The sequence below is a fragment of the Hypomesus transpacificus genome, chromosome 12, assembly GCF_021917145.1.
Source record: "Hypomesus transpacificus isolate Combined female chromosome 12, fHypTra1, whole genome shotgun sequence".
NCBI classification, from domain to species: Eukaryota; Metazoa; Chordata; class Actinopteri; order Osmeriformes; family Osmeridae; genus Hypomesus; species Hypomesus transpacificus.
In genome coordinates, this window is record NC_061071.1 from 5,706,644 (window position 1) to 5,733,839 (window position 27,196).

Sequence of the window (27,196 nt, forward strand, 5' to 3'; positions counted from 1 at the left end):
TGTCTGAGCACCGAGCCGTGCACCGTGGCGTTCAACTCCACTGTCTTCCTCTTCCTGTCCCCCCCGCAGACCCGATCAGACGATCGCAGAACCAATCACACCACAGGCCTCGCACACACGCGGAAGAGTGCGGGCAATGCACGATGATGCGTTTCCTACCTTTTGAGGTGGGTACGGTCTCCACTGTCAGAGCTGGCCAATGAGGAGGTCTCGCAGGAGTGGGCGTCAATGTTCTCGGTGTTGAGCAGACAGGTGTCCTCTAGAATGAAGGGCTCCTCCTCTTCCTCTGGCTGGAGGGGAAACAGGAAGTACTGGTGTCACACTGTATCTAGGTAAGTTTGATGCATCTCTCGAAGCACTTTGAGGGTGGATGTCTGTGTTTGGTATTGGGGAGTTACCTCGTTAAGGATGCTCTCCAAAGTGGGGGGGTGTATCAACTTGAGGAATGTCGAACTCTTTGTCGTCGATCTGAAGAGAAATATGGGGGTACAAATGTACCGAAACCTAAGATTCTGCAATACCTACCGTGCTACAATGTTGTGTGACTTCAGAAACCAAACCCCGGTTGTGGCACGGTTAGGGTTGTGCTTCACGTAATGTTCACATAATTCACAACAGGGTTTAGCAACGTGTATTTTGGGATATGGAGTAGCAAACTACTATGAGCTTCTTAGTGTTGCACCACGTTACAGAAAATATACTTTTGATTTGATGTTCTTTGATTTTAAGTTATTTTGATGTCTCAGTACTGAAACCAGCCAGCTAGTTTAATACAATTACACAGCGCTGCTTAAACCAAACCCACCGTGTCTATCTCCATGAGATTGAGCTGGGAGGACGCAGAGACCAGACTCCGAGTGTCTGGAGATTCAGCCGATTCAGACATTTGTAAAAGCTTTATGGTAATACTCTATCCAATTAAATTAAATCACATTTTAGTGAGCAAAAAGGCATTGTTTTTGCCTCTTGCTCGCTGCGACGTTGATGTGTTCCTTGTTTGCACCGGAAGATGACAAGATATGCATTCACTGAGTTTCACCGGGCTTTCCTACGGTGCCCCAAGATGCCATCTAGCGTTCGCTTTTCAAGACGGCATTGGCTTTTCCTGTTACATGGGAGAGGGGCGGCGTTTGATGGTGTTGACTCATGTAACTGCTGGTTGACACGGATATACAAAACGAATGTTTCTCTTACTTGTCACGTGCTACGTCACGGTTTCAACGGGGTGCATTCACAGTTGCAACGTTTGCTAGCATTCTAGATTACTGTTTATCTCTATATACAATGTTCTTGCCACTGTCTATATTACTATCCAGAGATCACAAGTTCAAAACCTCTCATTGTTCCTGTACATCACTGCGGTAAAAGCGTCCGCTAGATTAAATGAAAAAATAAAAGGGGAAAAAAACCCGCGTGTCTGCTGTTGAAATGTTAACAGGTAGCATACCTTTAAATTCTGCTCCCTTGTGACCGCCAGAGGACAGAAGAAACTCCCACGATTGGACATGGTGGTTTTTAATCTTACTCAAAATCCTTCACAAACTCGTATGTGTTATCAGTATTGGGTGGTTTGTATGTTCAGCTGGCTAGTTCATGGTGGGACGACTTCTTCTGACTCAGTCAGTCTTGTCTCCGATTTATAGGTGTCTTGCTAGATTGTATTCACCATCCCAATGCAATAATAAAATATATTAAATGCATTAAATATATGACAACATTCAATGCCATGCTTTTTGATGCGATACCACTTCAGAAGAGCAGCTACAAGCGAGTGACCTTCACCAAATGCCACTGCTATCAGCCTAATGCTTTGAAAAGGGCACCGTGCCACCATATAGACAGACACACACAATCAGCGAGATGGTCGTGGTGACCAAATGCACAGGAACACACATACTGACACACTCAAAAACGAGTCTTATGGGTTATGGCATGGCTTACCCATCTCTTTCATCCCTTTCTGCACGAGCCACTATGCTGGATTAATCTGGATCCGAAAAGGTCTACTCTGTCGCTTTTAAGGAAATCCTCTTGAAGGCCAGTTAACAATTATGTTTTTTTGTGAGCCAGTAAAAGGCCTCCCTGTCAGAGAGGTCCTAGGCTCGGTTAACAATGAGTTATATTTAATATGGCCTAATATCAATCCATATTTCTTAAATTACATAAATGCAATGGAATATACCTTCGAATATACAAATGTTACCTTTACATATATTGTCACTATTACAACAATGACTTATTGTTTGAATTATAGATACAAATGCTTCTTTTTGGGGGAGAAGTGCTTTATCTGTGGGTTGCCATAGCCCTGTCACCTCGGTGCATCAGCAGCGACAGCAGTCAGAGTGGCCTCTAGACAGGGGCCTCTTTGGGCTTCATCCGAGTGGGAGGTCGGCTTCTGCGCCTGTGCTTCACCGAGACAGACCTGGGCATGTCCTTCCTGTCCTTCTTCCTCTTTTTAGCAGGCTTGGCCTTCAACTTGGTCAGTGGCCTCTCCGTGAGAGACACCGGTCCCGGTGTGCTTAGCATGCCCGAGTGCTGTGTGTGTGCGTTCCTGGTGATCCTCTGCATCTGTGAGGACATCACTCGCGACATGGACGGGTTGAGGGGCCCAATGCTGGCCCTGCTGACGTTCTGGGGCGACTTCTCTAAGCACCAGCCACAGCACCAGCTGATGATGACGGTCAGGGTGAGAGTGATGGTGATGGTGCAGAAGATGAAGATGACTAAGAAGCTACCGATGCTCCACACGTCCTGGAAACCATCGTCGGAAAGCTTGAAGAGGAGCCTCTCGTAGAGATAGGAGAGGTCTGTGGAAATGGCTGCCCCTTTTCCCATCTCTGCTTGGTCTCCTTAATCACCTGCAAGGGACATTGTCAGTCCAAATGCCATCAGAGTTCCTACTGAAATGCAATTATGAACATTTAAACAAACGTGTACAGCTAGCTAGCTACCTTCTGGAAATCTGTGGGTCTCAGCTCTAAGTGTCAGGCTTAAAATGGATTACATACCGTAGCTGATTACCTCTTGATCTATTACTTTACAGTGTGTTATTGTCATATAATAAGGGTGTTTTTTCCTACACGTATCCACTGCCTGCAATACAACTAGCTAGTTCCTGTACGTGAGGCTGTCAGCTAACAGTACACCTGTACGTAGCTCTAGAAATGGTACTGGGCTAGGCCTACATAGGATTATAAAGCGAGAAATAACGTCAACCGCGTAGCGAGGCAAGGAGGATTGGGAGGCAAAGCGAGTCAAGTTAACTTGAACAAAGTTCATTTCAAACGGAAGAATTTGGCTTATTATTTGGTATAACTTACTTTCCCCCTTTCTAGCAATCCATTTTAAATCTGCTCAACAGCGCGTTTAACATTTTCTAGCTTTATTTGAATAGAATGGAAATTCACATAGGAAGTTAAAGTAACCGTGGTAACGAGGTCAACGATTGTTAAATTTTTTGCCTAGTTCGAAGAGAATATTTGGGGGGAGGGAAAATGCTATTTTCAGTCAACTCTAGTTTTGATTCTATGTAGGCTATGTAAACCAGTTACAATCAAAAGCCAGCAACTTTTTTTTTTTATCGGAGCCTGAGATCGGAAGGAGATCCTAACAGTACAAATGTTAGCTAACACTAATTCCCTGACAAATTCAAGAGAGCTAGTGCTCAGTCAAAGCGGACCGAATAAATAGTCCTACACTCATCCATAGTCCACATTCATCATTATGAGAGGGCCAGGCTAAAGACGCAAACCTATATCCTATGACTCAGACCTAGGTAATCTATGCGTGCTCAAAACTGTGTAGCCTATGTGGGGAAGGAGCCTAGCCTAGCCTACTATAAGCTTCACATCAGAATTGGCCTCGTACAGTACTGATATCTTTCCGAAACATAAACTATAGTTTACTGCCGTAGGGGTCAACAGAAACATGATCCAATATGATAATCTGAATCTTGGCAGTACATTAACGTATGCTCCCCACCCCCCGAAGCCTGCTGATAAGACTCCAGCAGTCGAGAAGAAAGCCGTTCTCGCTGTCAGACCGTGCTCGGCCCCTGGTGTTGTGAGACGTGCCCGCGCCTGGGAGCTATCCCAGCCGTAATGGTGCTGAACCTGCGGCTAGAGACAGCCGCGTCCAACAAATTACAAAACAGCGGAACAGCGCTCCTCGTTTGGGTTTAGCTGATCTGATGGACAGAAATGCATCAAAACAACGCTTTGTGGGTGACTTGAAATACTTGTCTCCTTCAATTATGGAAATTAGTAGGTTACTAAAAGGATGCTCCGTCGGAAAGATAGGCTCGCATTCTGGGGAGCCTGCCTGCATGCCAGGTCCATGACATCGAACACGGTTCTTTCATCCTTTTGTTTAAGGAACCTTCTCAGACGTTAGAGGTATGTGCGGATAACCTCCCAATTCAAACTGCATCTGGTAGCCAAGCTGTTAAAACGTCGTACAACCACTGCCTATCCAGCGGTGGACCACCCCAGGGAAGGCTACATAAGCTCGACAAACAGGACAACGGGGGACGGTAGTAGGCTAAATGGTCTGCGGGAAGCCCACAGCGACATGACGGCTATGAATCTTACATGGGATGGGGAGTGAATAGCCACCATCATAACTAACCTGAATCAGACAGGGTTGATGAGAGACCCGCAGTTGGATAAACAAGACAAATGAATGTATGGGCATGGCACGTTACAGAACCGATCAACAACAGAAGAGAGGGTGAGGATGAGAAGGTTTGGACGGTCTGAAGTCTTACCCTGGATGAAGCCATAGGCTATCATACTGTATGGATTCTGGCTGAATAAAATGTTCAATAAGTTCGAGTGTATCCATGTTCTCGGAGGTAACGTTAGAAGGAGATTATTGTGCTGGTCCATTAATTTTGTGATGTAGCATGTACGCGCGTTTGTTTATTCACACGAACGGCGAAGGTCGATTTAATCTCATGTTTGATAGGATGTAGCTAACCCGGACCAGAGTTGAAAGGACAGATGTGTGAGGTGGCGCGCGGAAAACATTTCCCCATCGTGTTATTGCCCACATCAGAACCAGAACGCTTTGGGGCGTTCATTTGAAAATCAACAATTGAATGTCATGATATTGATACAGCCCAACAGGAGAAGCAAGAGAGGAGAATGGTCTCCCCTGATCCTGCAACACAGTAAGCTTGTCTATTATATGTATGTACCTCAGCGGCGCTGCTCTGACATTCAATCTGTCCACACCTGTATTCTCACATCTGACCAGACGGGCACATGTTGTTGTCTCTCGGGGTGATTGTATGGTGCTGGGGATCTGTAGGCCACACACCGATGCAGCTCCGCCGCCAGGGCAAGCCCAAAGACCGCTGTTGCGTTTTGTTCAGTGACCTGAAGGTTTTCTTATTCAGGCCGCCGGCCCCGCCACCGGCATCAAGCCCCATGAACGGGCAAAACAACGACAGCAATGCGACCGGCAATGCTGCCAACACGAACGACTCAACAGCCCAGCATGCACCTGCGCCACCGGCAGCGGGGTCAGCCGGGACGGATCAGCCTAAAGTGGTTAAGGACTGGCCGGCCACGGGGCAGGCAGGACCTCTGGACTATGGCAGTTCATCGGAGGACTGTTCCAAGGAGAAGTTTGACGAGGGGATGTCGGTAAACAGCTGTACGGACAGCGGCTCAAGGACTCCCCTGTGCCGGATCTGCTTCCAAGGGCCTGAGCAGGTGAGACAATATGACAAGAGAGTTCTGAAATATGATTGGTTGGGGATGATTGAAAATGAACTGTGGTCTAACAACTCTATAGTACTCTCGCTCTCTCTCTCTTCTCTCTCCCAATACTCTTTCTTTGTCCTGTGCCTTCACATTTTTCCCTCAACTCATCTCTCTCTCTCTCTCTCTCTCTCTCTCTCTCTCTCTCTCTCTCTCTCTCTCTCTCTCTCTTTCTCTCTCTCTCTTTGTCTGTCTCTGTGTCTGTCTCTGTCTCTGTCTCTGTCTCTGTCTCTGTCTCTGTCTCTGTCTCTGTCTCTCTCTCTCTCTCTCTGTCTCTCTCTCGGTCTCTCTCGGTCTCTCTCTCTCTCTCTGCCTCTCTCTCTCTACCTCGGTCTTCCCAGTCTAAGCCTTGTGTTGATACTTTACACACACAGGAGCAATTACACGCTTGAGAGGACAGGTAATGATTTTCTCACGGCCTTACACACCCACACACAACCCCCCCCCCCCCCATTCCCAGGCAAAATACGATTTGTCCCCCCAACTTACATTACACCGTGGGTAATGTGTTACAGCACTTCTTTTGGTCCCCCCTCAAAAATGGCTCTTGAGAAAATGTCATGTCATTGTCCCCCACCCCAAAGTATATATGACATTTTCACCCCTGCCACAGCTATGTCGACTCGGGGTGGGTTTCGGTCCCCCACGCTTGGTCTTAGATAAGGAGAATAGCCCTTGTGCTGCCTTCGGGTCATTGTGACCCACCTTTTGCACCACGACGGTGGGTCACAATGACCCGAAGGCGGCACAAGAGAGAGTCCGGGAATGGAAGGTGAACTGGTGGGAGGGAAAGATGGAGAGAGAGTGGGAGAAAGAGCGGGAGAAATTGAGAGGGCGTGAGGTGGAAAGAGGGAGCGATAGACAGCGGTGGAGCCAAGGAGATATGGGGAGAGAAGGAGAAATGGAGAGACTGACAGCAATGGAGAAAGGGAGAAACGGAGATGAGATGAATGAGAGGCAGATTGAGGGGGGGAAAACGTGCAGCAAGCAGTGGAAGCCACGGTGGTCTGAAATGACCTGACACAGCACGGATGATTCCAGTCTGAGGGTCACAGGTGTGTTTGCGTGTGTGTGCGCGCGCGAGATTCGCAGTCTGAATGTGCAAGCTAACTGCAAAATTGTATGGGTGCTTGTATGGATTTCTGATGTATGGTGTGTGTGTGTGTGTGTGCTGCAGTTAAGATGAAGAGAGAGTCCAGGGTTGAGGATTGGGCACAGCTGAATGATCTCCCGCTCCACTCAACCAATCAAAGCCCTTTCTCTCACTCTTGGCCTGCATGCCACTCACATTAAAAATAGGCCTTTTCCTGTGCACACGCCGCCCTCAGTTTCAGCCTCAAGCCCAGAGTGTGTGTGTGTGTGTGTGTGTGTGTGTGTGTGTGTGTGTGTGTGTGTGTGTGTGAGTGTGTGTTAGTTTGGACCAGTGAGTGTTAAAACTAGGGGCACCAGCTACACCAGCCTTTAGAGTCACGGTGGCTCTTGAGCAAGGCATTCAAGTCCAAACCTTTTGCACAACCTGTAGCTCCCAGGGCAGGGCGCAGACTGATGGAGTTAACTATCTTTACCCTGTATCTCTCTCTCTCTCTCTCTCTCTCTCTCTCTCTCTCTCTCTCTCTCTCTCTCTCTCTCTCTCTCTCTCTCACACACGCCCTTTCTCTCTCACTCCCTCTCACTGTCTGTGTATCCCTCTATTCTTTCCCCCTCTCCATCTCTCTCACCCTCTTCAACTCTGTCTCCCTCCATCTCTGTCTCTGTCTCTATCTCTCTCTCTCTACTCTTTGATCGGATTAGAACTGACTGGTTCATGGTAGAGTGCTCTGATGTCAAAATCGCGCCCTTACACGCATACAGAAAAAACACACACACAGAGGGCATACACACTTGCACGCTCACACTTTCACACATAACAGGATTAGAGGGGTGAGGATTCATCTCAGAGGAGGTGTCTGCTCAAACAGATTACATGAGCTTTGGGGAGGATAGAAACCTCACTCCGGATCACGTGACCACAGGGCACACACACTTAGGCAGATCCAACCGCCTACACACACACGCACCAAGAAAACAGAAGCAGTTGATTCGATGTGATGAAGATGAGGTGTGCCTGGTTTGCCACACCCGACGGCAGAGGTCTCCCATTTCGGGGACTATGTATTCGGTTGGATCGTCTGTGACACGACGACAATCAACCTGGAGGCTTTCCTGTTCCGTCCTGTAGGGGGAGCTACTGAGCCCGTGCCGCTGTAGCGGATCAGTGCGCTGTACCCACGAGCTGTGCCTCATCAAGTGGATCAGCGAGAGAGGGTCGTGGAGCTGTGAGCTGTGCTACTACAAGTACCACGTCATCGCCATCAGCGCCAAGAACCCCCTTCAGGTGTGTGCGAGGAGGACGTCGAAGGACGTGCGTGTACACACAAGCGTGTGTGTGTGTGTGTGTGTGTGAAAGACTCTATGTACGTGTGTGTGTGAGTGCGTGTCGGTGTACATGCGTGTGTGTACGTCTTTGTAGGTGTGTGTGTCTCTGTATATGTGTGTGTGTGAGTCTCCGTGGTCGTGCGTGTGTCCTGACCCTCTGTCTTCCGTGGGGCTCAGTGGCAGGCCATCTCCCTGACGGTGATCGAGAGGGTCCAGATCGCGGCGGCGGTGCTGGGGACCCTGTTCCTGGTGGCCAGCATCTCCTGGCTGGTGTGGTCCTCCATCAGCCCCTCGGCCCGCTGGCAGCGCCAGGACCTGCTGTTCCAGATCTGCTACGCCATGTACGGATTCATGGACCTGGTCTGCATCGGTGAGGAGAAGGGCTAGAGTTGGGGTTGGGGCTGTGACTGGGGTTGGGGCTAGAGTTGGGGTTGGGGCTAGAGCTGGGGTTTGGGCTAGAGTTGGGGTTGGGGCTAGAGCTGGGGTTTGGGGTTGGGGCTAGAGATGGGGTTGGGGCTAGAGCTGGGGCTGTGACTGGGGATAGAGCGGGGGTTTCGTCTAGAGATGGGGCTGGGTTGGGGGGTTCGAGATGGGGTCAGGGTTGGGGCTAGAGATGGGTAGGTGCTACAGATGGGCCTGGGGTTTGGGCTAATGATGGGGAGAGAATCCCTGGCTGGAGCATGGTTGGTGACAGGTGTAGAGGCTGAGGACAGAGGCTGGGGATGGGGCTGGTGGTGTAGCTAGGGCTGAAGGAAAGAGTGGGGCTGAGGCTGAGGTTTAGGTTGAGGCTGATGCTAAGTTTAATTGGCTACCGGAGTCTGAGACAGTAAATGTCTGGGCACTCTATGTAGTTATTAAACCTAATGAACACACATCTACACACACATGCATGAGTGGGCCCTTCTACAAGGTCCAAGCTGAACAAACTAATCATGTCTGGCCCATGAGTACTCATTCACACACGCAGACACACACACACAAACACTTACACACACAAATCTCATCCTGCTTTCCTAAGCAGTAATTGAGAAGGAGAATTTGACTCCCACAGTGGGAAGGATATAATTAAAAGATTAAGGTGTATGTGTGTGTACAAGTCAATGTGAGTCCATGGTATGTCTGTCAAAATGTGTTGGCAGGAGTGCATGTCTATGAGTGTGTGTGTGTGTGTGTGTGTGTGTGTGTGTGTGTGTGTGTGTATGTATGCCAGAGTGGAGGTCCAGTAGCTGTTGCCTCTAGTAAACCCAACCATCATTTACATTTACATTTAGTCATTTAGCAGACGCTCTTATCCAGAGCGACTTACAGCGAAGTACAGGGACATTCCCCCGAGGCAAGTAGGGTGAAGTACCTTGCCCAAGGACACAACGTCATTTGGCACGGCCGGGAATCGAACTGGCGACCTTCAGATTACTAGCCCGATTCCCTAACCGCTCAGCCACCTGACTCCCTCATGACTGGTGGTAGCACTGTCTCTGAGCTAGGAGACATGGTTCCCTCTGTGTAACCCACACTACGTAGTGTGTAGGTTGTGTGTTACATACACAATCAAGGACATGGCAGATATTGTGGTACACAAACACCAAAGGACAACATGCTGTAGGTAGTGTTATATACACAGTAAAGGACATACTAGGCAGTGTGGGGGTGAACCAGAACTGGAAAAATGCAGGATAGAATGATATATTTACCGTGCGGAGCAGACAGAAGAGCGGACTTGATTTGTGACACTGAGGAGAGGCAGGTCATTTGAGATGATCTCTTCCCAGAGGAAACAAGGGCTTCATGAATAGGCTCGAAAGAGCAAGCTGCATCGCTTCATCTGTAGTAGATCACCACAGACACACACACCGCACAAACACACAACACACACACACACACAGAATAAATCAATGGGAGAGTCCTCCAGAGCTCAGCGGTGATGTGTGTCTTTCCTGGAGAGCACTGATGGGCCAGATAAATGAACCCTTCACTGGAGGAGAGGAAGGGGAGGAAAGGAAGGGGAGAGGAATAGAGGACAGGAGAGGGGGTAGGAGGAAAACAGAACAGAACAGAAGGGAAGGGGAGAGAAAGGGGATAGATGATCCAAGACATGCCACCTACCGCCAAACCTATGAGGCAAACGTGCCAAACCGCGTCCTCACCATCACGCACACAGGGGTCAGGTTACCAAGCAACAGAGAGGTCCTTCCCCATCAAGGCTTGGCCATCATTTAAACAGCAAACGCGTTTGTTCCCGTGCGTGTGTTGACGTTTGTGCCTAACCTCTCTCCCCCGCTCCCCAGCTCTGATCATCCACGAGGGGCCTTCTGTATTCCGCATCTTCAACCGCTGGCAGGCTGTTAACCAGCAGTGGAAGGTCCTCAACTACGATAAGACCAAAGACACGGAGGACCATCAGAAATACGGCCCCACACCCAGGCCGCCGGCCCTGCCCAATCCCAGGAACGCCGCCTCGTCTGGGGCCGGCCTCGGGGACGACCCGGCCTCCCCCTCCACCCCCTCCCTCATGGCCGCCGTCGCCGCCCATGCCCTGGGCGCCGCAGCGACCGCCTCCACGGCAACCACGCGGGACTCTTTGTCGGAGCGGAGCAACGGACAGGCGTCGTCGTTTACGGACCGGCGTCATCATCATCCTTATCATCACCACTGCCCCTACAACCTCCTCCATCTGCTCAGCCACTTCAGGCAGCAGGCCCCCCGGGTGACACAGATCCAGCCACAGGTCCTCGCCCAGGCCCCGGTCCCGGCTGAGCCCAGCGAAGGCAGCCGAGAGCTGGTCATGAGAGTTACTACGGTCTGAGGCTCGGTTGAGGCCTAGTGGCTGTTTGCCGAGCCAGGCGTCGAGGAGAGCGAGAGACTCTGCTGCAGAGATGGGACTATGTCAGACACTGGGTGTGGGGGATGATTCTGTTTCCTGTGTTTGTAACGACAGACGATGATGTAATAAAATACGTTTTTCATCTGTGGAAATCATGTTGACAGGGTGTCTAAGCAAGATCTCCCTCTTTATGGGCCTGCCCCCCCTCTCCTTACTGCTTCCACACTCATCTCTTCTCTCAGAGTAGTGAGTTACAGTGAAAACAAGAGCGCTTTTTCCTAGCGTGTGCTTCTCAATCTGTGACGCTCTCCGTTCTCAATACTGGTCGTCTCTCTGTGTTGGTCTCCCTCTCTCTCGCCTGTGTTCTGTCCACCACTCTCCTGACCTTCCAGGCCTGAGAGGTGACGACCAACTCGGCCGCTGGAATAAGGACACGCTATCAAAGCATCACTTTTCTTTATTCCATTTGTCAATTTACAATTCAAAACAAAATGTCACTGAATTTTCATCTTTCTCATTATATTACAAAATAATTTCAAGAGCCAAAAGTACAAAGAGTCGTTGTGTTGGTGACTGCTACGAGGGTCTAGCTTGCCTACAGACTCCCAAACAAACCCACCAACCCTTCGATCATAACCCCTGATGTGCGGTGTCATTTGTTAGAAAACCACAGATTTGAGAAGACCTGGACGGGTGTCAGCTATGTAGTGGAGAACACGCTTTCATCTATCCCGTCGGGTTGGAGCACAGCCCTGCTCCATGTTCCTCCATCCCTACCCAGCACCATGTGAATAACACTGCTACATGTACACACCTAACGGGTTACACAACCTAGCCAGTCCCTGCAACCACACACGCGCACACACATCATTGGATCTCCACATGTGTTTCATCATCAGAGGACTGACAGAGCAGAGGAGTGTAAAAGGTAATCCAAGGTCCTCTCTCTCCCCCCCTCCCTCTCCTTCCCTTCTCCCCCTGCCATTTCCACACACACACACACACACACACGTCTGGGCTAGGTCCCGATGGGGCCGGGACAACATACAATTCAGGCCAGGGGTGTGTGTGTGTTTGGGTCTTTTAAGTATCTAATTATGTCCCACAAATGTACAAATCTAATCAGACATATAGAAATTGAAACCCAAACACAACCCCCACCCGTGGTGTCTAATAGGTTGGATGTTTAAGGCAAAGACTTCCTGGTAAATGGAGTCAACATTCAGCTATGGGAGTTGTGTACTAAGGGTTTTAATACACACGACATTGAAATGTGACGAGCAGGACTGGGATCAGTTCAGTTCATAGAAATCTGTCTATGCATACAGCTATATTGTGTGTTGACTATTATAATACAATGGTAATCATCCTTTAAAGCAATCTGCCCAGCGACAATGATCGATTTTATTCCTGAATGGATAGAGTTAAAACTGAGCTGACCCCAGTCGAGAGTTTACCGTAACAGTTCAACATGGGACACGTGATATGATGTAACATGCTGGCCACATGGAAACCTTCTTCGTTGAGGGTGAAGGCACAAGAACACATCCTTGTTATTGGAGAACCGTACAACCTCCCAGCCAATCCCGTGGCTTGATACAGGAGGTTGGGAGTACCAAAGGAAACAACCCAAAACAACAAAAGGAAAAAAAAACGAATGGGGAATGTTGGGTCTAGTCTACTCATGTCTGTCTGTCCCTAAGCCCATTCCTCTGTCCTCCACTTCCTATTGAGGTCTTCCTGATCCTGGACCCAGGTGGTGATGATGTCACAGGTCAGGGGTCATCTACTCCAGCTCGACCAGCAGGTCTCCCTCTCCCACAGTCTCTCCAGGCTTACAGTGGACACTCTTCACCTGGGATGAGGCAAACAACATCAACGTAATCAACAACAAACAACATCAACATAATCAACAACAAACCCAATAACATCAACAAAAAAGTGTGGCTCGGTGGTGGAGCGTTTGACAGGAGATCAACGGGTTGTAGGTTCAAGTCCCTCCACGGTGCTTCTCCTTCGATAAAGGTGTCTCGTTAAATGAATACATGATAACGTCGTCATCGGTGAGGTCAGGGTTACCTTGGCAGTCCTGGCAGCAGTCATGCTGTTCTGCATCTTCATGGCCTCGATCACACAGATCTCCTGGCCTTCAGCCACCTGGAGAACATCAACACGATAGAACGTGGCTCAGCTGGAGAACATCAACACGATAGAACCTGGCTCAGCTGGAGAACATCAACATGATAGAACCTGGCTTAGCGGAGGACCATCAACATGATAGAACCTGGCTCAGCTGGAGAACATCAACATGATAGAACCTGGCTTAGCGGAGGACCATCAACATGATAGAACCTGGCTCGGCTGAGGAACATCAACACGATAGAACCTGGCTCAGCTGGAGAACATCAATATGATAGAACCTGGCTCAGCGGAGGACCATCAACATGATAGAACCTGGCTCGGCTGAGGAACATCAATCTCACATGGACATCAGACAGGCCTTGAGCCCCGGCTAGTCATCAGGACAGCAGACATGGTCGCATTAGCGGGCGCCACCGTGCACATGTAATATTCATAACAACAGCAATCTCCATTACTGTCTGTGTGTGTGTGCAACTGAGCGGAAGAGAGAAGTGGGTGTCCCTATGTGCATGAGTAGGAGGAAGAGAAAGGCTGCGTGTGTGTTCCTTGGTGTATTGATTTTGGTCAAGGCTTATTATGGATTTACTGTAACCTCTTGACAAGTATGGTACGGTACAGTATACAGGTATAAGTGTAATGTGTGGCCTGTTTACGTGTGATCAGTACATGTGTGTTTTTAGCATGTAACCTGTACATGTGTTCATAGCATGTGAGAAACGTGTGCATGTTCTCACCGTGTCTCCTGGCTTGACGGAAACGGCTACAACTGAACCGGGCATCGGTGAGCGCAGGAGGCTGCTGGTGTCTTCTGGAACCTTCTCTGGCATGTAGGAACTCAGCGCGGCGGCCAGCTTACTCAAGACACGCACCTTGAACTGCAAACACACACGCGTGCGCGCACGAGCAAAGGAGTTACTTACACTGTCCAGAAGATGGCGGTGACAATCTCTCACCCCCTACGCCTACACACGCACAAACTCCTCACAACCCCACACACACACACACCTCCATCAGCTACCCGACAGTTCATCCATCTAACTTTGCTTGTACACTCTTGAGCAACTCATTAAGTGGCTGTTTAATTAAACGTGGGCAGTTCTGAGTGGGTTGCCTTGGCCTCGTTAAACTGTGGTTGTATGCTAATTGCATGCTAATTAGAACAAGGAGACTGCTCCGAGCCAGGAACTGAGAGGGAGCACGACCGTGTGTGTGTGTGTATGTGTGTGTGTGTGTATGCGTGTATCGTGTCTACGTGACTTCCGAAACTTTGTCAGAGCTCGGTTCTCCACAGCTGAAAATTCCCCAACCTCCTCCTCAAAACATGAACATAAGTCATCCCTCCTCTCCCCCCGTCCGGGCTGAGGGGACCCGCTGCGCTCTTGAATGGGGACCCGTCGAGGGACGCTGAGGCCCCAAAGAGCTCCACAGCCGATGGGGGAAACACGCGCCTTCCAGGAATTCATTGGAGGAAGCCGCAGGCCACTCAGACACGCGTCCGCATACAAATATAGCAATGAGAGAGTGTGTGTGTGTGTGCGCGCATCACCCCAAGTCAAGAAGGGAGGGAAGGAGGAAGATCCTGACAGCTGTTTGCCACAACAGACCACAAGATACACACAGGCACACACACACACAAGAATAGCAGGAAGCCATTAAGCAGTCCATTAAAGAGTTTAAAAGGCCAGGCTATTAGTGACTGGTCTGATCTGACCAGGAGGGGGCCTTTTTTACACAGGCCGATCGCAACCTCTGACCTCACTTCCTGTTCCTGCTTCCGAAACCTCATGTGGAGTTAGGGAGAGGGACCTGGTTGTTGTTCTGCTGTGACAGAGCACCGGAGGCCACATTCTGTATATACATCTGTGGGCTTTACCATGTACATACCGACACACTCTCACACTCTCCCACACACACACAAAGACTGACCAAGGTGCCCATGAACTGCAGGGTGATCTCTCCTGAAGCATTTCTGGACAGACACTGCAGCAACACAATTGAGTGCATGAGAGAAAAAGAGACAGACACACGGAATGACAGACACGGAGAGAGAAAGAGAGAGACAGAGGGAAGAAAGAGGGAGAAACATTATTAAGCAGCATATGGAACAATTCCTAAACCATTGAATGCACAAGTGTGATATGCTTGAGTGGTCCCCGCAGAGTGTATATACATTTGTTTTTCTCTGAACGTAAACAACAGAATGACAACAAATGATGCAACAATCACATATATGACAGTATTAAAAGGGTTATTATTATTTTTGTTTGATGCATTTTTGTGGCTAAATAAAAGAAATAGAAGCTAAATAACACCCTGGGGGGTCGTTTAGGACTTACACGCTAAATGGTGAGGTAGCTCTCAGTATGGCAGGAAGTGACTGCGTGTGTGTGTGTGTTACCTGCAGGACACGGGTGGTACCGTTGATAGTGACGGGCAACAGAGGGGAGGCCAGGTTCCACTCCCCCCCCACCTCCACCTTCTCCCCCCCCACCTCCACCTGGAAGAGAGACACACGGGGTGGTCACTACGCCCTCCCTCCCTCCTCCTCCCTCTAAATGACATCATCCGTGATCAGTTACCGAGTACAGAGGGAGAAATGGGGGGGGGGGGGGGGGGGGGGGGGGGGGGGGGGGGGGGGGGGGGGTTGTTGAGGAGGGTGTATCTTTCACCCCTAAACCAGTTGAGAAAACAACTTCAAAGATGGAGGAGGCTTAATGGGGTAGGGGGGATGTAGAGGCAGGGGGTTGTACACTGCTACTGTGTGTGTGTGTTTGTGTGTGTGTGGTGGTGGTGGTGGGGAACCCCCCCCCCCTTTCCTGCTGCACCCCTCACCGAGTTAGATGCCTATATGGTTACATAGGGATGGGTGTGTGTGCATGCGCGTCTACTCACACTGTAATTGGTCCCTGACCGCGACACAGCCACAGTATGCGTCTCTCCCCCCACCTCCACACACAGCTCCCACTGGCAACGCTCCTGGGGGGTGGTGGAAACCCTGCAACACACACACACTTCAGTCAAAAAGAAACATTTCATTGCCTTTCCTCTTTCATCCTGTCCTCTCGTCGCCTCCTTCCCCCTCTCATGCTTCACCTCCCCCCTCCACTCCTCCCTCCTTCCCCTCCTCCACCTCCCCTCTCTCCTTTCTCTTATCCTCCTCTCCTCCCTCCTCCTACCTGAGGTTACCCAGGAATTTCTGGGCACGTATCTGGGCGGCGACGTAGAGAGAGGAGGCGGCGGCCAGGAGCTCCCTGCGCCCCTCCGCTGTCAGCTGGTGACCTTTGAACCCGTCGGGGTAGACCTCGGGCAGGAAGTTGGTGCTGATGTCCCCGGAGATGAAGCGGGGGTGTGTGATGATCTCCCGGAGCAGAGGGATGTTGTGGGTCACGCCTGGGGGGCGACGGAGGGTTTAAACGAAGACAACACCGAGGTGTGTGTGTGTTTGTGGTCTTGTTTACTCAAACTTGTGGGGACCAAAATGTCCACACAAGTACAGTGACATGTGAAAAACATGACTTTGTCAATACCTCACTTTTGCTGGGCCCCAAAACTTCAAATACTTTTTTCAGGGGGTTTCAGGGTGTTCGGGTTAGAATTACATTAAGGGTTAAGGTAAGGGGTAGGGGGTTAGCGATAACCCAATTCTAAATGGAAGACAATGGTGGGGCCCCACTAGGATAGAAATACAAACCTGTGTGTGTGTGTGTGTGTGTGTGTGTGTGAGAGAGAGAGAACGCCTCACCTCTGATGACATAGTTGTCTAGAGCGTCCTGCATCCTGCTCAGGGCTTCCCCTCTTGTGGCACCGTATGTCACCAGCTACAGAGAGCACAGAGGGACAATCCCAAAACCTCAAACACTTAATACCCTGCCACTGACACAAGAACCCATCTGGACTAGCCAACCAGGGTGTGTTTGACACACAAAGAGGACGCTACTGGCTGACCTTGGAGATCATGGGGTCATAGTAGATGCTGATGTCACTTCCTTCTTGGATGCCGCTATCCACTCTTACCTATGAGACGAGAGGTAGAGAAGGGCCAATCAGAGAACAAGAATAAAAACACACAATGCTATCATGTCGAGTAAAGGAACAGGAAGTACTAATAGCTTGACTATGGTGGATTTGAAACAACTACAACAAACTGTAATGTGAGGCCGTAAAGCTGACAGGAAGCCAACATGAGGTCCTAATGCTGTTTGTTGTCCTTGGTTGGCTTCAAAGAGACACACACACACACACAGATCTCCACCAGCCTGTACATGCTGCGTGTGTGTGCGTGAAGAAGCTATACAATTACCAAAGTTACCAACTATAAAGTTACCAATGTTTGCTGCCACACTATGTGAACACGTTCTCCAACTGTGAGCGGGTGATCCCGCGTGTGTGTATGAATTACATTGCTGAGGTTCAGGGGTTCCTGATACCGTGAAAGGCGCCCGATGGAGGGGAGACCAAATGACTTGTAGGGGTCCTGGGGGGGGGGGGGGGGAAGGAGAGAGAGAGAGGCACATATAAGGTCAGGTGCTTTAAAGTGCTGTCTCTTTCATACAAGGTAGTGTGTGTGTGTATGTTTGTACCTCAGCATAGACCCTGCTCTCAATGGCCCAGCCGTTGATGGGGATGTCCTCCTGCTTGTGGAGTAGCGGGTAACCCTTGGCAACTCGGATCATCTGCTGGACCAGGTCCAATCCTGTGATGCACTCTGTGATTGGATGCTCCACCTGGGGAAGGGGAAGCGTTCGTCAGTCAATCACAACTGAACCCCCTAGATCTTCACACACGTCACCGCCAATCCACCAAGCTACCTGGAGGCGTGTGTTCATTTCCAGGAAGTAGAAGTTCTTCGTGGAGTCTACCAGGAACTCTACGGTTCCTGCTGAGGAGTACTGGACAGCCTTGGCCAGGGACACAGCCTGCTCTCCCATCGCCCTGCGTGTCTCTGCATCCAGGAACATACTGCACACACACACGTTTGTTTTTCTATCCTAGTGGGACCCAGCCATTCACCTCCATTCAAAATTGTGTTATCGCTAACCTCTGACCACTGACCCCTAACCCTAACTTAACAACCCATAAATCCCCCCCCACACACACAAAAAACAATTATAGCATTGGAAGTTATGGGGCCCAGCAAAAAGGCCCCTACAAGGTCAAGTTTTTCATGTTTCACTATACTTGTGAGGACATTTGGCCACCACAAGGGTATTTAAACAAGACCACACACACACACACACAGGCTATAAACCCCCCCCCCCCCCTAAACAGACGTGGTGTATTTTCTGAAGGTAGGAGGGCGGAGGTCAGGGTGAAGATGCTGACCTGGGGGGCCTCCTCCACCACTTTCTGGTTCCTTCTCTGGATGGAACACTCCCTCTCGTTCAACCACAGGGCGTTACCATGCTTATCAGCCAGCACCTGGACACACACACACACCCGTTTATAATCATCATCACCAACATCTGAAATCACACACAGAATATCCCAATCTCACACACAGCAGGGACCAAGAAGAAAAGAAAGAGAGAGAAAAAGAAAGCAAGAAAGAGAGAAGGGGGGGAGAGAGGAGAGAGCGAGAATGGAAAAGACAGAGTGAGACAGAGAGAGAGACAGAGAAAGAGAGAGAGAGCGAGAGAGAGAGAAAGAGAGAGAGAGAGAGAGAGAGAGAGAGAGAGAGAGAGAGAGATAGAAAGAGAGCGAATGAGAGGGGGGGGCAGTCCACAATCCCAAATCTGGCTAAGGAGGAGAAGAGTCGAGAAGAGAGCGTACCTGGATCTCGATGTGTCGGGGGTTGTCTATGTACTTCTCAATGAGAAGACGATCGTCACCGAAGCTGGACGCTGCTTCCTGGGAGGAGAAGCGGAACCCTTCCCTGCGCGGAGGGGGGTGGGGGGGGGGGGTTGTAAAGGTAAGGGAGGAGAGTAGGGGTGTGCGTGTGACAAAGGGAAGAGTAGGTAAGGGAGAAAGAAAGAAAAAAATGAATTTAAACAAAGTGTTTATTCCAGTTGTAGCATGATAATACTGTGATGATACCAGGAGGAACACAGGATCAGGTATTCTAGCCAGACATGAAGAGAGCTTTCTTACTCCCACAGTCATGCCCCCAATCTGCAACACCCCTCCTCCTCTTCACCTCTCTCGCTATCTCTCTCCCTCTGATCTCCCTCTGTCTCTATAGTCTCGCTGTAATAGTGGAGGGAAATCCCATTAGCTTGTGATTAGCTATGTGTGTGTTATCTCGCCAGACTTCGCTAAAGCCCTTCAGGGACAAGCCGAAGAGACACTGATACAGATCCACATTAACGCCGACTACAATACTACAGTGAGGGCGAGGGAGACGGAGATAGGGAGAGATAGCGACGGAGAGACGGAGAGAGAGCTAGTCAAAAAGGGGACAAAGACATCGGTCAAAGTGAATGGCTACGGGTGTGGGGGGGGGGGGTTCTCTCGAGTGGGTCAGCGGCGAGGAGGGGTCGGCGAGGCGTGCATCGCTGGTGGGGCGAGTGTGAGAGAGGTGGAGAGGGAGAGAGGTGGAGAGAGAGAGAGGGGTGGAGAGAGAGAGAGGGAGAGAGAGAGAGAGAGAGAGAGAGAGAGAGAGAGAGAGAGAGAGAGACCTGGTCTCTTCATCGTTCCAGGAGATCCTCATGCCCTTCCCTCCACCTCCTGCTGACGCCTTGATCATCACTGGGTAGCCTGGAGAAACACATGCACATCTACAAGTCAACACACACACACACACACACAGAGATCCCCTTACCCCCCCACACACACATACAGAGCATCCCCCTCCCCTTAAAACACACACAGAGCCACCGATACGCACACACAGCTCCCCTTTCACACATACCCCTCACAACACACACGCACTTACCTATCTCCCCTGCTATCTTCACAGCCTCCTCCACGGTCTACAACACAACATAGTAAACATAGTCCTGGTTACCGACTATCATATCAAGGAGACATGGTAGAACAACAACAGCAACATCCAGAACAGTCTCCGAAGAGGCTCTCAATGGTGTGGTACTGAGGGCTACCAGCTGTAGCCAGCAGGGGGAGTGCTTTCCCCAAATGAGAACATTTTGAGTGGAGAGGAATTGTAAGGATTTCATTTCCATGTCCTTTGGTCCTTTTGGAGGTGTGGGGAAGGGGGGGGTTCTCTCACCTAGGCCCTAAATGAGCCTTTTCTGACGTGTGTGTGACACAAACACCCCAGTCGTGTCTGTGTGTTGCTTTCTGTGCTGTCGAGCGTGCTTATCTAGACCCAGAGGTGCTAGCCTGCCTGTCTATTCGCCCCCCTGCTGTGTGTAGGTCAGACCCTCCCCCCCCCCCCCCCCCCCCCCCCCCCCCACAGAGGACGGCTGGTTTAACCCCCTGGGCGGTCCCGCTGAGGTGAGAATTGGGGAGGGAGGGAGGGATCGTCAAGGGGAGAAAAGGAGAAAGTTGGGAGGGAACAGCAGAAACAAGGAGAAGGAGAGGAAAGGAGGGAGGGAGGGAGGGAGGGAGGGGAAAAAGGGTGTAAATAAAGGAGGATAAGAGAGGGAGCCCTGAAAGCGAGGCCTATGAACAGGAAGATGGAAGAAAGGAAAGGTTGGGACTAGAAAACAATACATTGAGTGTGTATTCTTGCGCGCGCGCGCGCGTGGGGGGGTTACCTTGACAACTCCGTCAAATCCTGGGATGGTGCTGACCTTGGCAGCCTTGGCGATCAGCTTGCTCTCTATCTTGTCACCCATGGCCTGGATGGCATGCGTGTCTGGCCCAATGAATGTCACGTTCTCCGCAGCCTGGTGCACACACACACACACACAGGTCCGAACCACGCACACTGACATTAGCTACACACCCTATATTACTTGTCAACACAAACACACTCACTGTGACGTGTAACAGTATGATCAGTATCAAATGTTGTGTCAGGGAAGTGGTGGCAGAGGTGGGCCGTAGATGTCTCCCAGCCCTATCCCCCCAGCCCAGGGAAGAGGTCTGATCTGGGGGTGGTTACAAGTACATTTCCCCTCCCCTCTCCCGAGCCCCTGGACACATGGCCATATACCAGCTCACCCAGACCACAGGCTGGGGAAGCACAGGACTGCAAGGCTTTGTCCTCCAAACAGCTTGCTGGATATGACTTCCTGATTGCCTCTGTGCCTCGGGCCCAATCACATGTAAAAGGCCTGTCGTTAGCATGCAGATCGAAGCCCTGTGCTCATCTATTGAGAGTCATTCAAGTGAATGGAGGCAGATTCCTATAGATGACAACACTGAGGGGCGGGGGGGGGACTCTCTTAACTCTATATTCTAGCTCTTTTTTTCTGGTACTCTTTATTTCTCTAGAATGTAGCTCTGTGGCCGAACGCCATATGACTCTAGATTTAAGCTCTGTGTTCTAGAACACTCTGAGGACCTCTAGACTTCAGCTCCGCTGGTTCCTGTTACCTCCGGATAGAGGGCCTAAAAGGGTCAAACAGTACAGAGAGCAGAAGAGCCTGGTGGTAATGTTCTCCATGATTTCAGAACTCTAATATAAGGTGGATGTTCCTCATGGTCAAAACGTGGGCACTGATGTTTAAACCACGCACATCATAAATACATCTTCAGCCACTAAGTAGACACAAAGAGACACTCGCACCCTTTGACAAATTGTGAAATGTCACAATTGAAATACAATTACCCATCCAGCTGCCAATCAAGTACGCACTTTGAAAGGCCTTTACACACAAACACACACACACATACTTTATGGTAAGTGTTCCACAGACACCAATGCACCCCATGCAAACATCCACAAAAGGGAAACATCCCAGTGTTAAGTGGATGCATGTGTGTCTGTCTGGTGTGTGTCTGCGTGCAGGGCGTTGTGAATCCCATGTCCAAAAATTCCCCCCCAACATTTTTTATTTTGGAGTACAGGCCAACCTAATGAGAAACATGACAATCTGTTCTACCCCCCCCCCCCCCCACACACACACACACACACACACACACACAGACACCTGCTCACACCTACCTCTTACTACACACACACACACACACACACAGAGCTCTATTCACCCTGGGGTTCTTTCTCATGCTAAGAGGGTCCTTACTGCCAACCCCCCCCCCCCCCGCCCCCCTCCTGTCCTCCCAGCCCCAAGCTATACCCCCAGAGTGTTTTGCAATGCGTAAACCTGTACTAACTATTCACCACTGTTAGAGTGGGGGAGGGCCTATTCAGCTGCTAATGTAAAGGCATCTTCATTTCCACAGAGACACAGAAGGCAAACGCCAGCCCACTCATACACAGCCCCTAAGGAATACATTTGAGAGAGTGCATATGTATGCGTGTGTGTGCCTGTATGTTTGTGTGCGTGTGTGTGTGTCTGTGAGAGAGAGATAGAGGGGAGAGAGTGATCTTTTATGTGAAGGATATGAGAGACTGTGATATGAGAGAAGTGATTCATAGTTGATCGCGAAGCACATAAGGCCATTCAATATAAAGGAATAAACATTCAAACTTCTCAAGGCAGTGGAGCCATTGTGGGCCAGTCTGAAAATCCACACTGCTGGTAAAAAAAAAAAAAAAAACGATTCTCTGGGTAAGGGGGCTACCTAGTATAACCCTAGAGTAGACCTGGTTAAGAGACTATCTAGTCCTATTCTAAACCAGGGCTCCTTATCGTGTTTCCTTATCAAACGAGCCTTTTGGTGGCATCTGCTTGTTTGTGGAGCAGCTAATCAGGTTCACACCACTAATGAAGTTACCTCAGGGGGGACACTAATAGGAGAACTGAGAGAAGGAGGAGCGTAGGGAGGGCGAAATGTGTGTGTCTGTGTGTGTGCGGGGGGGGGGGGGTTACTCACCAGTCTCTTGGCAAACTCCTTATTTTCGGACAGAAAGCCATACCCTGGGTGAACCTAAAGAGACAGAGGGAGAACTTTCATCACTGTACCCTTGCATCAAAATGGTGGTGGCCATCTCTTTCTATCGACCGCATCCTTCCTTTTGCTCCCTCCAACTTTCATTATTCCCGCCATCTCCCTGTTCCTCCCCTTCTTCAACCTCCCCCCCCCCCCCCGACTCACAGCTTGAGCCCCCGTGGTCCTGACGGCGTCCATGATGGCGTCCATGTTGAGGTAGCTCTTATTGGTGGGGGCGGGGCCTACGCACACCGCCTCGTCCGCCATCTTGACGTGGACCTGAGACCGCGCAAGAGGGGGGGGGACAGAGGGGTCGGAGGTCAGATCGAGGTTTAACCGAATGCACGTGGGGTGAAGGGAGCAGCACGGGGGAATATCCTGTCTGGCCCTGTTTATATTTTGTAGGTAGCAACAAACAGCAGGGAGAGAAAGACACACGCGCCTCCATAAGGGACCTCCCCCCCTGAGCAGAGTGACAGGCCGAGAGGGCACATTCCACAGGGATTAACATAAACATCTGGATCAACATGGTGGCAGTGTGTGTGTGTGTGATGGGGGAGGGGGCTTGATAGGCCAGTTGGTCCTTTTGCATGTCTTCCCAAAGAGATGCTAAGCGGAGAATCAAATCCCGCGCGCACACATCATCTAGGGTCACCGGCAGATATCGTTCACCGGTCACTTGACTCCAGAGGGCCTCAATCTCAGAGTTGTACAGTCCTTCACACCAGCGGGTTGCAGGGGGGGGGTGGGGGGACACTCACCGCACTGGCGTCCACATCACTGTGCACGGCCACCGTCCTGATGCCCATCTTCTTACACGTCTTCATCACCTAGCAGTGTGTTCATAGAAACTAAAGTTACACAAAAACATTACTGACTCATGGCTAACCCCTGAGGGCTTATGTGTGTGTAAACCATTTGCATGTGGTATGGCCCATGGGTGACAGCAGTGTGTGGTACTGTACGAGGCCCAGGGCCACATGGTGACAGTAGTGTGTGGTACTGTACGAGGCCCAGGGCCACATGGTGACAGCAGTGTGTGGTACTCTACGAGGCCCAGGGCCACATGGTGACAGCAGTGTGTGGTACTGTACGAGGCCCAGGGCCACATGGTGACAGCAGTGTGTGGTACTGTACGAGGCCCAGGGCCACATGGTGACAGCAGTGTGTGGTACTGTACGAGGCCCAGGGCCACATGGTGACAGCAGTGTGTGGTACTGTACGAGGCCCAGGGCCACATGGTGACAGTAGTGTGTGGTACTGTATGAGGCCCAGAGCCACATGGTGACAGCAGCAGTGTGTGGTACTGTACGAGGCCCAGGGCCACATGGTGACAGCAGTGTGTGGTACTGTACGAGGCCCAGGGCCACATGGTGACAGTAGTGTGTGGTACTGTATGAGGCCCAGAGCCACATGGTGACAGCAGCAGTGTGTGGTACTGTACGAGGCCCAGGGCCACATGGTGACAGCAGTGTGTGGTACTGTACGAGGCCCAGAGCCACATGGTGACAGCAGTGTGTGGTACTGTACGAGGCCCAGGGCCACATGGTGACAGCAGTGTGTGGTACTGTACGAGGCCCAGGGCCACATGGTGACAGAAGCAGTGTGTGGTACTATACGAGGCTTAGAGCCACATGGTGACAGCAGTGTGTGGTACTGTACGAGGCCCAGGGCCACATGGTGACAGCAGTGTGTGGTACTGTACGAGGCCCAGGGCCACATGGTGACAGCAGCAGTGTGTGGTACTGTACGAGGCCCAGGGCCACATGGTGACAGCAGTGTGTGGTACTGTATGGGTGTCCACCAGCTCTGCTTCAAGTCTCACCCTGCAGGCGATCTCCCCTCTGTTGGCGATGAGGATCTTATCAAAGGTCTGAGAGGGTGAAAGAGAGAACCACAAACACACAGATTAGTCTCTATGGACGAGTTGTCACAACAAATGACTTGCACCTCACGTTATCTCTGCCTTTTTCAGTCTTAGTCCTGGCAGCACTGTCGGGACTGTTGCCATTTTGCTCTCTTAAACCAGTGTTCATGTACAATAACCCAGTAACCCTGTACCCTGTAGACCCAGGTACAAACACAGCCTTGTAAATACCAGGAAACACACACACAAACACACAGCCTTGTAAACACACACATGTGGAAAGTAAATTTAAGTGTTAACATCTGTCTGAGTCACTCCTCAGGTCTCCACACCTTATAAAACACAGAGGATCCCTCCTTCTCCCATCCTCCCCTCTGAACATTGTATTAATCCTCTTTCTTTCTCTTTTCCAACTCTTTCCACTCTCCAACTTCCTTTGACTCCAGGCCCCCTGCCTCACTGCCAGGGGGTAGGCTTGGATGTGTGTGTGTGTGCGTGTGTGCGTGTGCGTAGATCAAAGTCTTTGGAAATTAAGGTTTGGAAGGCTGGAAATTTAGTTTTTTTTTTCTCAAAGCACTAATAAGTACAGAAACGAGTCTTCTGTGGTAGTATACGGTAAGCTACCATCGGGGTTTTCATAAGGTCAGCGCATATAATAACGTTAGAAATTTACATTCTAAACAATAGTGCAGCTGACTGTGTAGCCTACCTACAGAACACTAGAGCTACATTCTAAAGATCGGTGAAAACAAATACCTTCTCGTTGGCATTGCAGACCGTGGAGTAGTGCGCCCGACCGACAAGCACGCAGCGTCTGTACTGGATTGATGACAGCTGGAGAGGCAGTAGGGACATCAGTATCCGATAATGTCAATAAGTAGCCTAGCATACGTAGCTAAAACATAATTTGTTTGTTTGCCATGGTAGGAAATACGTGAAAATGTTTTCATAAAACCACTATGAATTCACACATCCACCTACATGTCGGGTACACCTGCATATTGCTGGAATGCTAACGACCAAATTAACACTTCTGTGCCATGCCGCTGCAATGACCGTGGCCAGTTTTACAACCGTGATTTTACACATAGTCGAGCTATAACTCAAATGAGCATTGCACTGTTTAAGCTTTCATAACACCTAATACACGTTTTTCAGCATGTGATCTATCAGATTTGACATTGACAGGGTAGGAATGGACGTCGTCAAAAGTTCAGCGAAGTGAATTCTACCGATATATTGTTTGGATGTGACAGATAATATAAAACAGATAGAGTTGGTCAGAACTTGGACCATCACCCAAGCTGTCAAATAACGATTGCATGTGTGAGTAGAGTTTGATGTAGTCCAGGATAACCAGAGAACGTTAGCGGACAGACATCGAGGGTCTCGCACTGGAGTGAAGCCATTTATGGTGTAAATATCTTGGCAGTGAGTGTCTAGTCAAACCTCCCGTATTGCATGAGACCTATCGTCACAAATACAATCTATCATGTTGGCTCACCTTTGAAGCACACAAAACTCTTTGGAGGGTTGGAGCGATCATGTAGGCAGCCATGTCTGGGAGTCTGTGGTGGGACGCGACATCGACGTGATGACGTCGGGTAGGGGAGTCTTCCTTTCTCCCAATCAGTGCTGACCGAGCTCCGTGGCGTAAAAACGCGAGGTTGCACGTATTTTTCCATATACTGTATATTTCAGGCTACAATGTTACATGGTTGCAAGTCCTTTCAAGTCAGGTAAACGTGGTAATGTTTGTCATTCAATGGGTAAGCCTAAGGACATGGCTTCACATCCATCAACACAGGCTAGCCTACTCTGATTTGATGGTACATTATGGGAGCTTCAATTCCAACCCTACATTTCTCTCCTTTTTGAGTTTGTGTTCTTTGAGAGATATCAGTTAGACACGATGATATTATATAATTAAGTTATCAGAGGACAACCACGAATCCCTTCGTGACATTGATTGTAAAAATGACTATACATTTCTCAATTGCTTTAGTAAATTAGTAGCATGACATTAACCAGACAGTGTCTTTTCATATGCAAACGTTTTTAAAATGTAGGCTTATTACGCTCTATTTTGCATGATCCTGACAGTACCTCATGCTATATTGTAGCTACCACACTCACTGACCTGTGATGACCACAAAGCCATTGTCTGAATTAATTTGTCTCTTATTTACGTAAATCCTAAATGTGAAATCTGTCAAATAACTGTGAATATAGTTGAAAGGAACAATTAAAATACATTCGAAAAATGTTATGCTCATTGTCAGA

The 27,196-nt window shown here is 49.9% G+C and overlaps 3 protein-coding genes across 3 annotated transcripts in view; 1 reads left to right on the forward strand and 2 right to left on the reverse strand.

Annotated features, from left to right (window-relative positions):
- Positions 1–1,023, reverse strand: part of vps8 (VPS8 subunit of CORVET complex) — a 15,429-nt gene extending 14,406 nt beyond the window's left edge. The window contains 5 exon segments of the mRNA XM_047031363.1: positions 3–54; positions 160–290; positions 399–428; positions 430–468; positions 806–1,023. Coding sequence (XP_046887319.1) covers positions 3–54; positions 160–290; positions 399–428; positions 430–468; positions 806–886 — 333 coding nt within the window. The 5' untranslated portion in view covers positions 887–1,023.
- Positions 1,024–5,267: 4,244 nt separating this feature from the next.
- On the forward strand, positions 5,268–10,986 carry march4l (membrane-associated ring finger (C3HC4) 4, like). The gene is made up of 4 exons (XM_047031364.1): positions 5,268–5,720; positions 7,987–8,142; positions 8,361–8,553; positions 10,469–10,986. The coding sequence occupies exons 1-4, from the start codon at positions 5,268–5,270 to the stop codon at positions 10,984–10,986; spliced, it is 1,320 nt and encodes a 439-aa protein (XP_046887320.1).
- A 464-nt stretch (positions 10,987–11,450) lies between these two features.
- Positions 11,451–26,498, reverse strand: pcca (propionyl-CoA carboxylase subunit alpha). The gene is made up of 23 exons (XM_047031125.1): positions 26,418–26,498; positions 25,670–25,747; positions 24,872–24,919; positions 23,808–23,876; positions 23,212–23,325; positions 22,990–23,043; positions 20,802–20,933; positions 20,018–20,054; positions 19,761–19,839; positions 18,916–19,018; positions 18,473–18,564; positions 17,955–18,108; positions 17,727–17,870; positions 17,546–17,620; positions 17,092–17,160; positions 16,889–16,964; positions 16,323–16,536; positions 16,039–16,141; positions 15,545–15,643; positions 15,073–15,126; positions 13,881–14,021; positions 13,084–13,161; positions 11,451–12,859 (listed from the first exon to the last, which is right to left on the reverse strand). The coding sequence occupies exons 1-23, from the start codon at positions 26,469–26,471 to the stop codon at positions 12,791–12,793; spliced, it is 2,136 nt and encodes a 711-aa protein (XP_046887081.1). The 5' UTR covers positions 26,472–26,498; the 3' UTR covers positions 11,451–12,790.
- Positions 26,499–27,196: the final 698 nt, after the last annotated feature.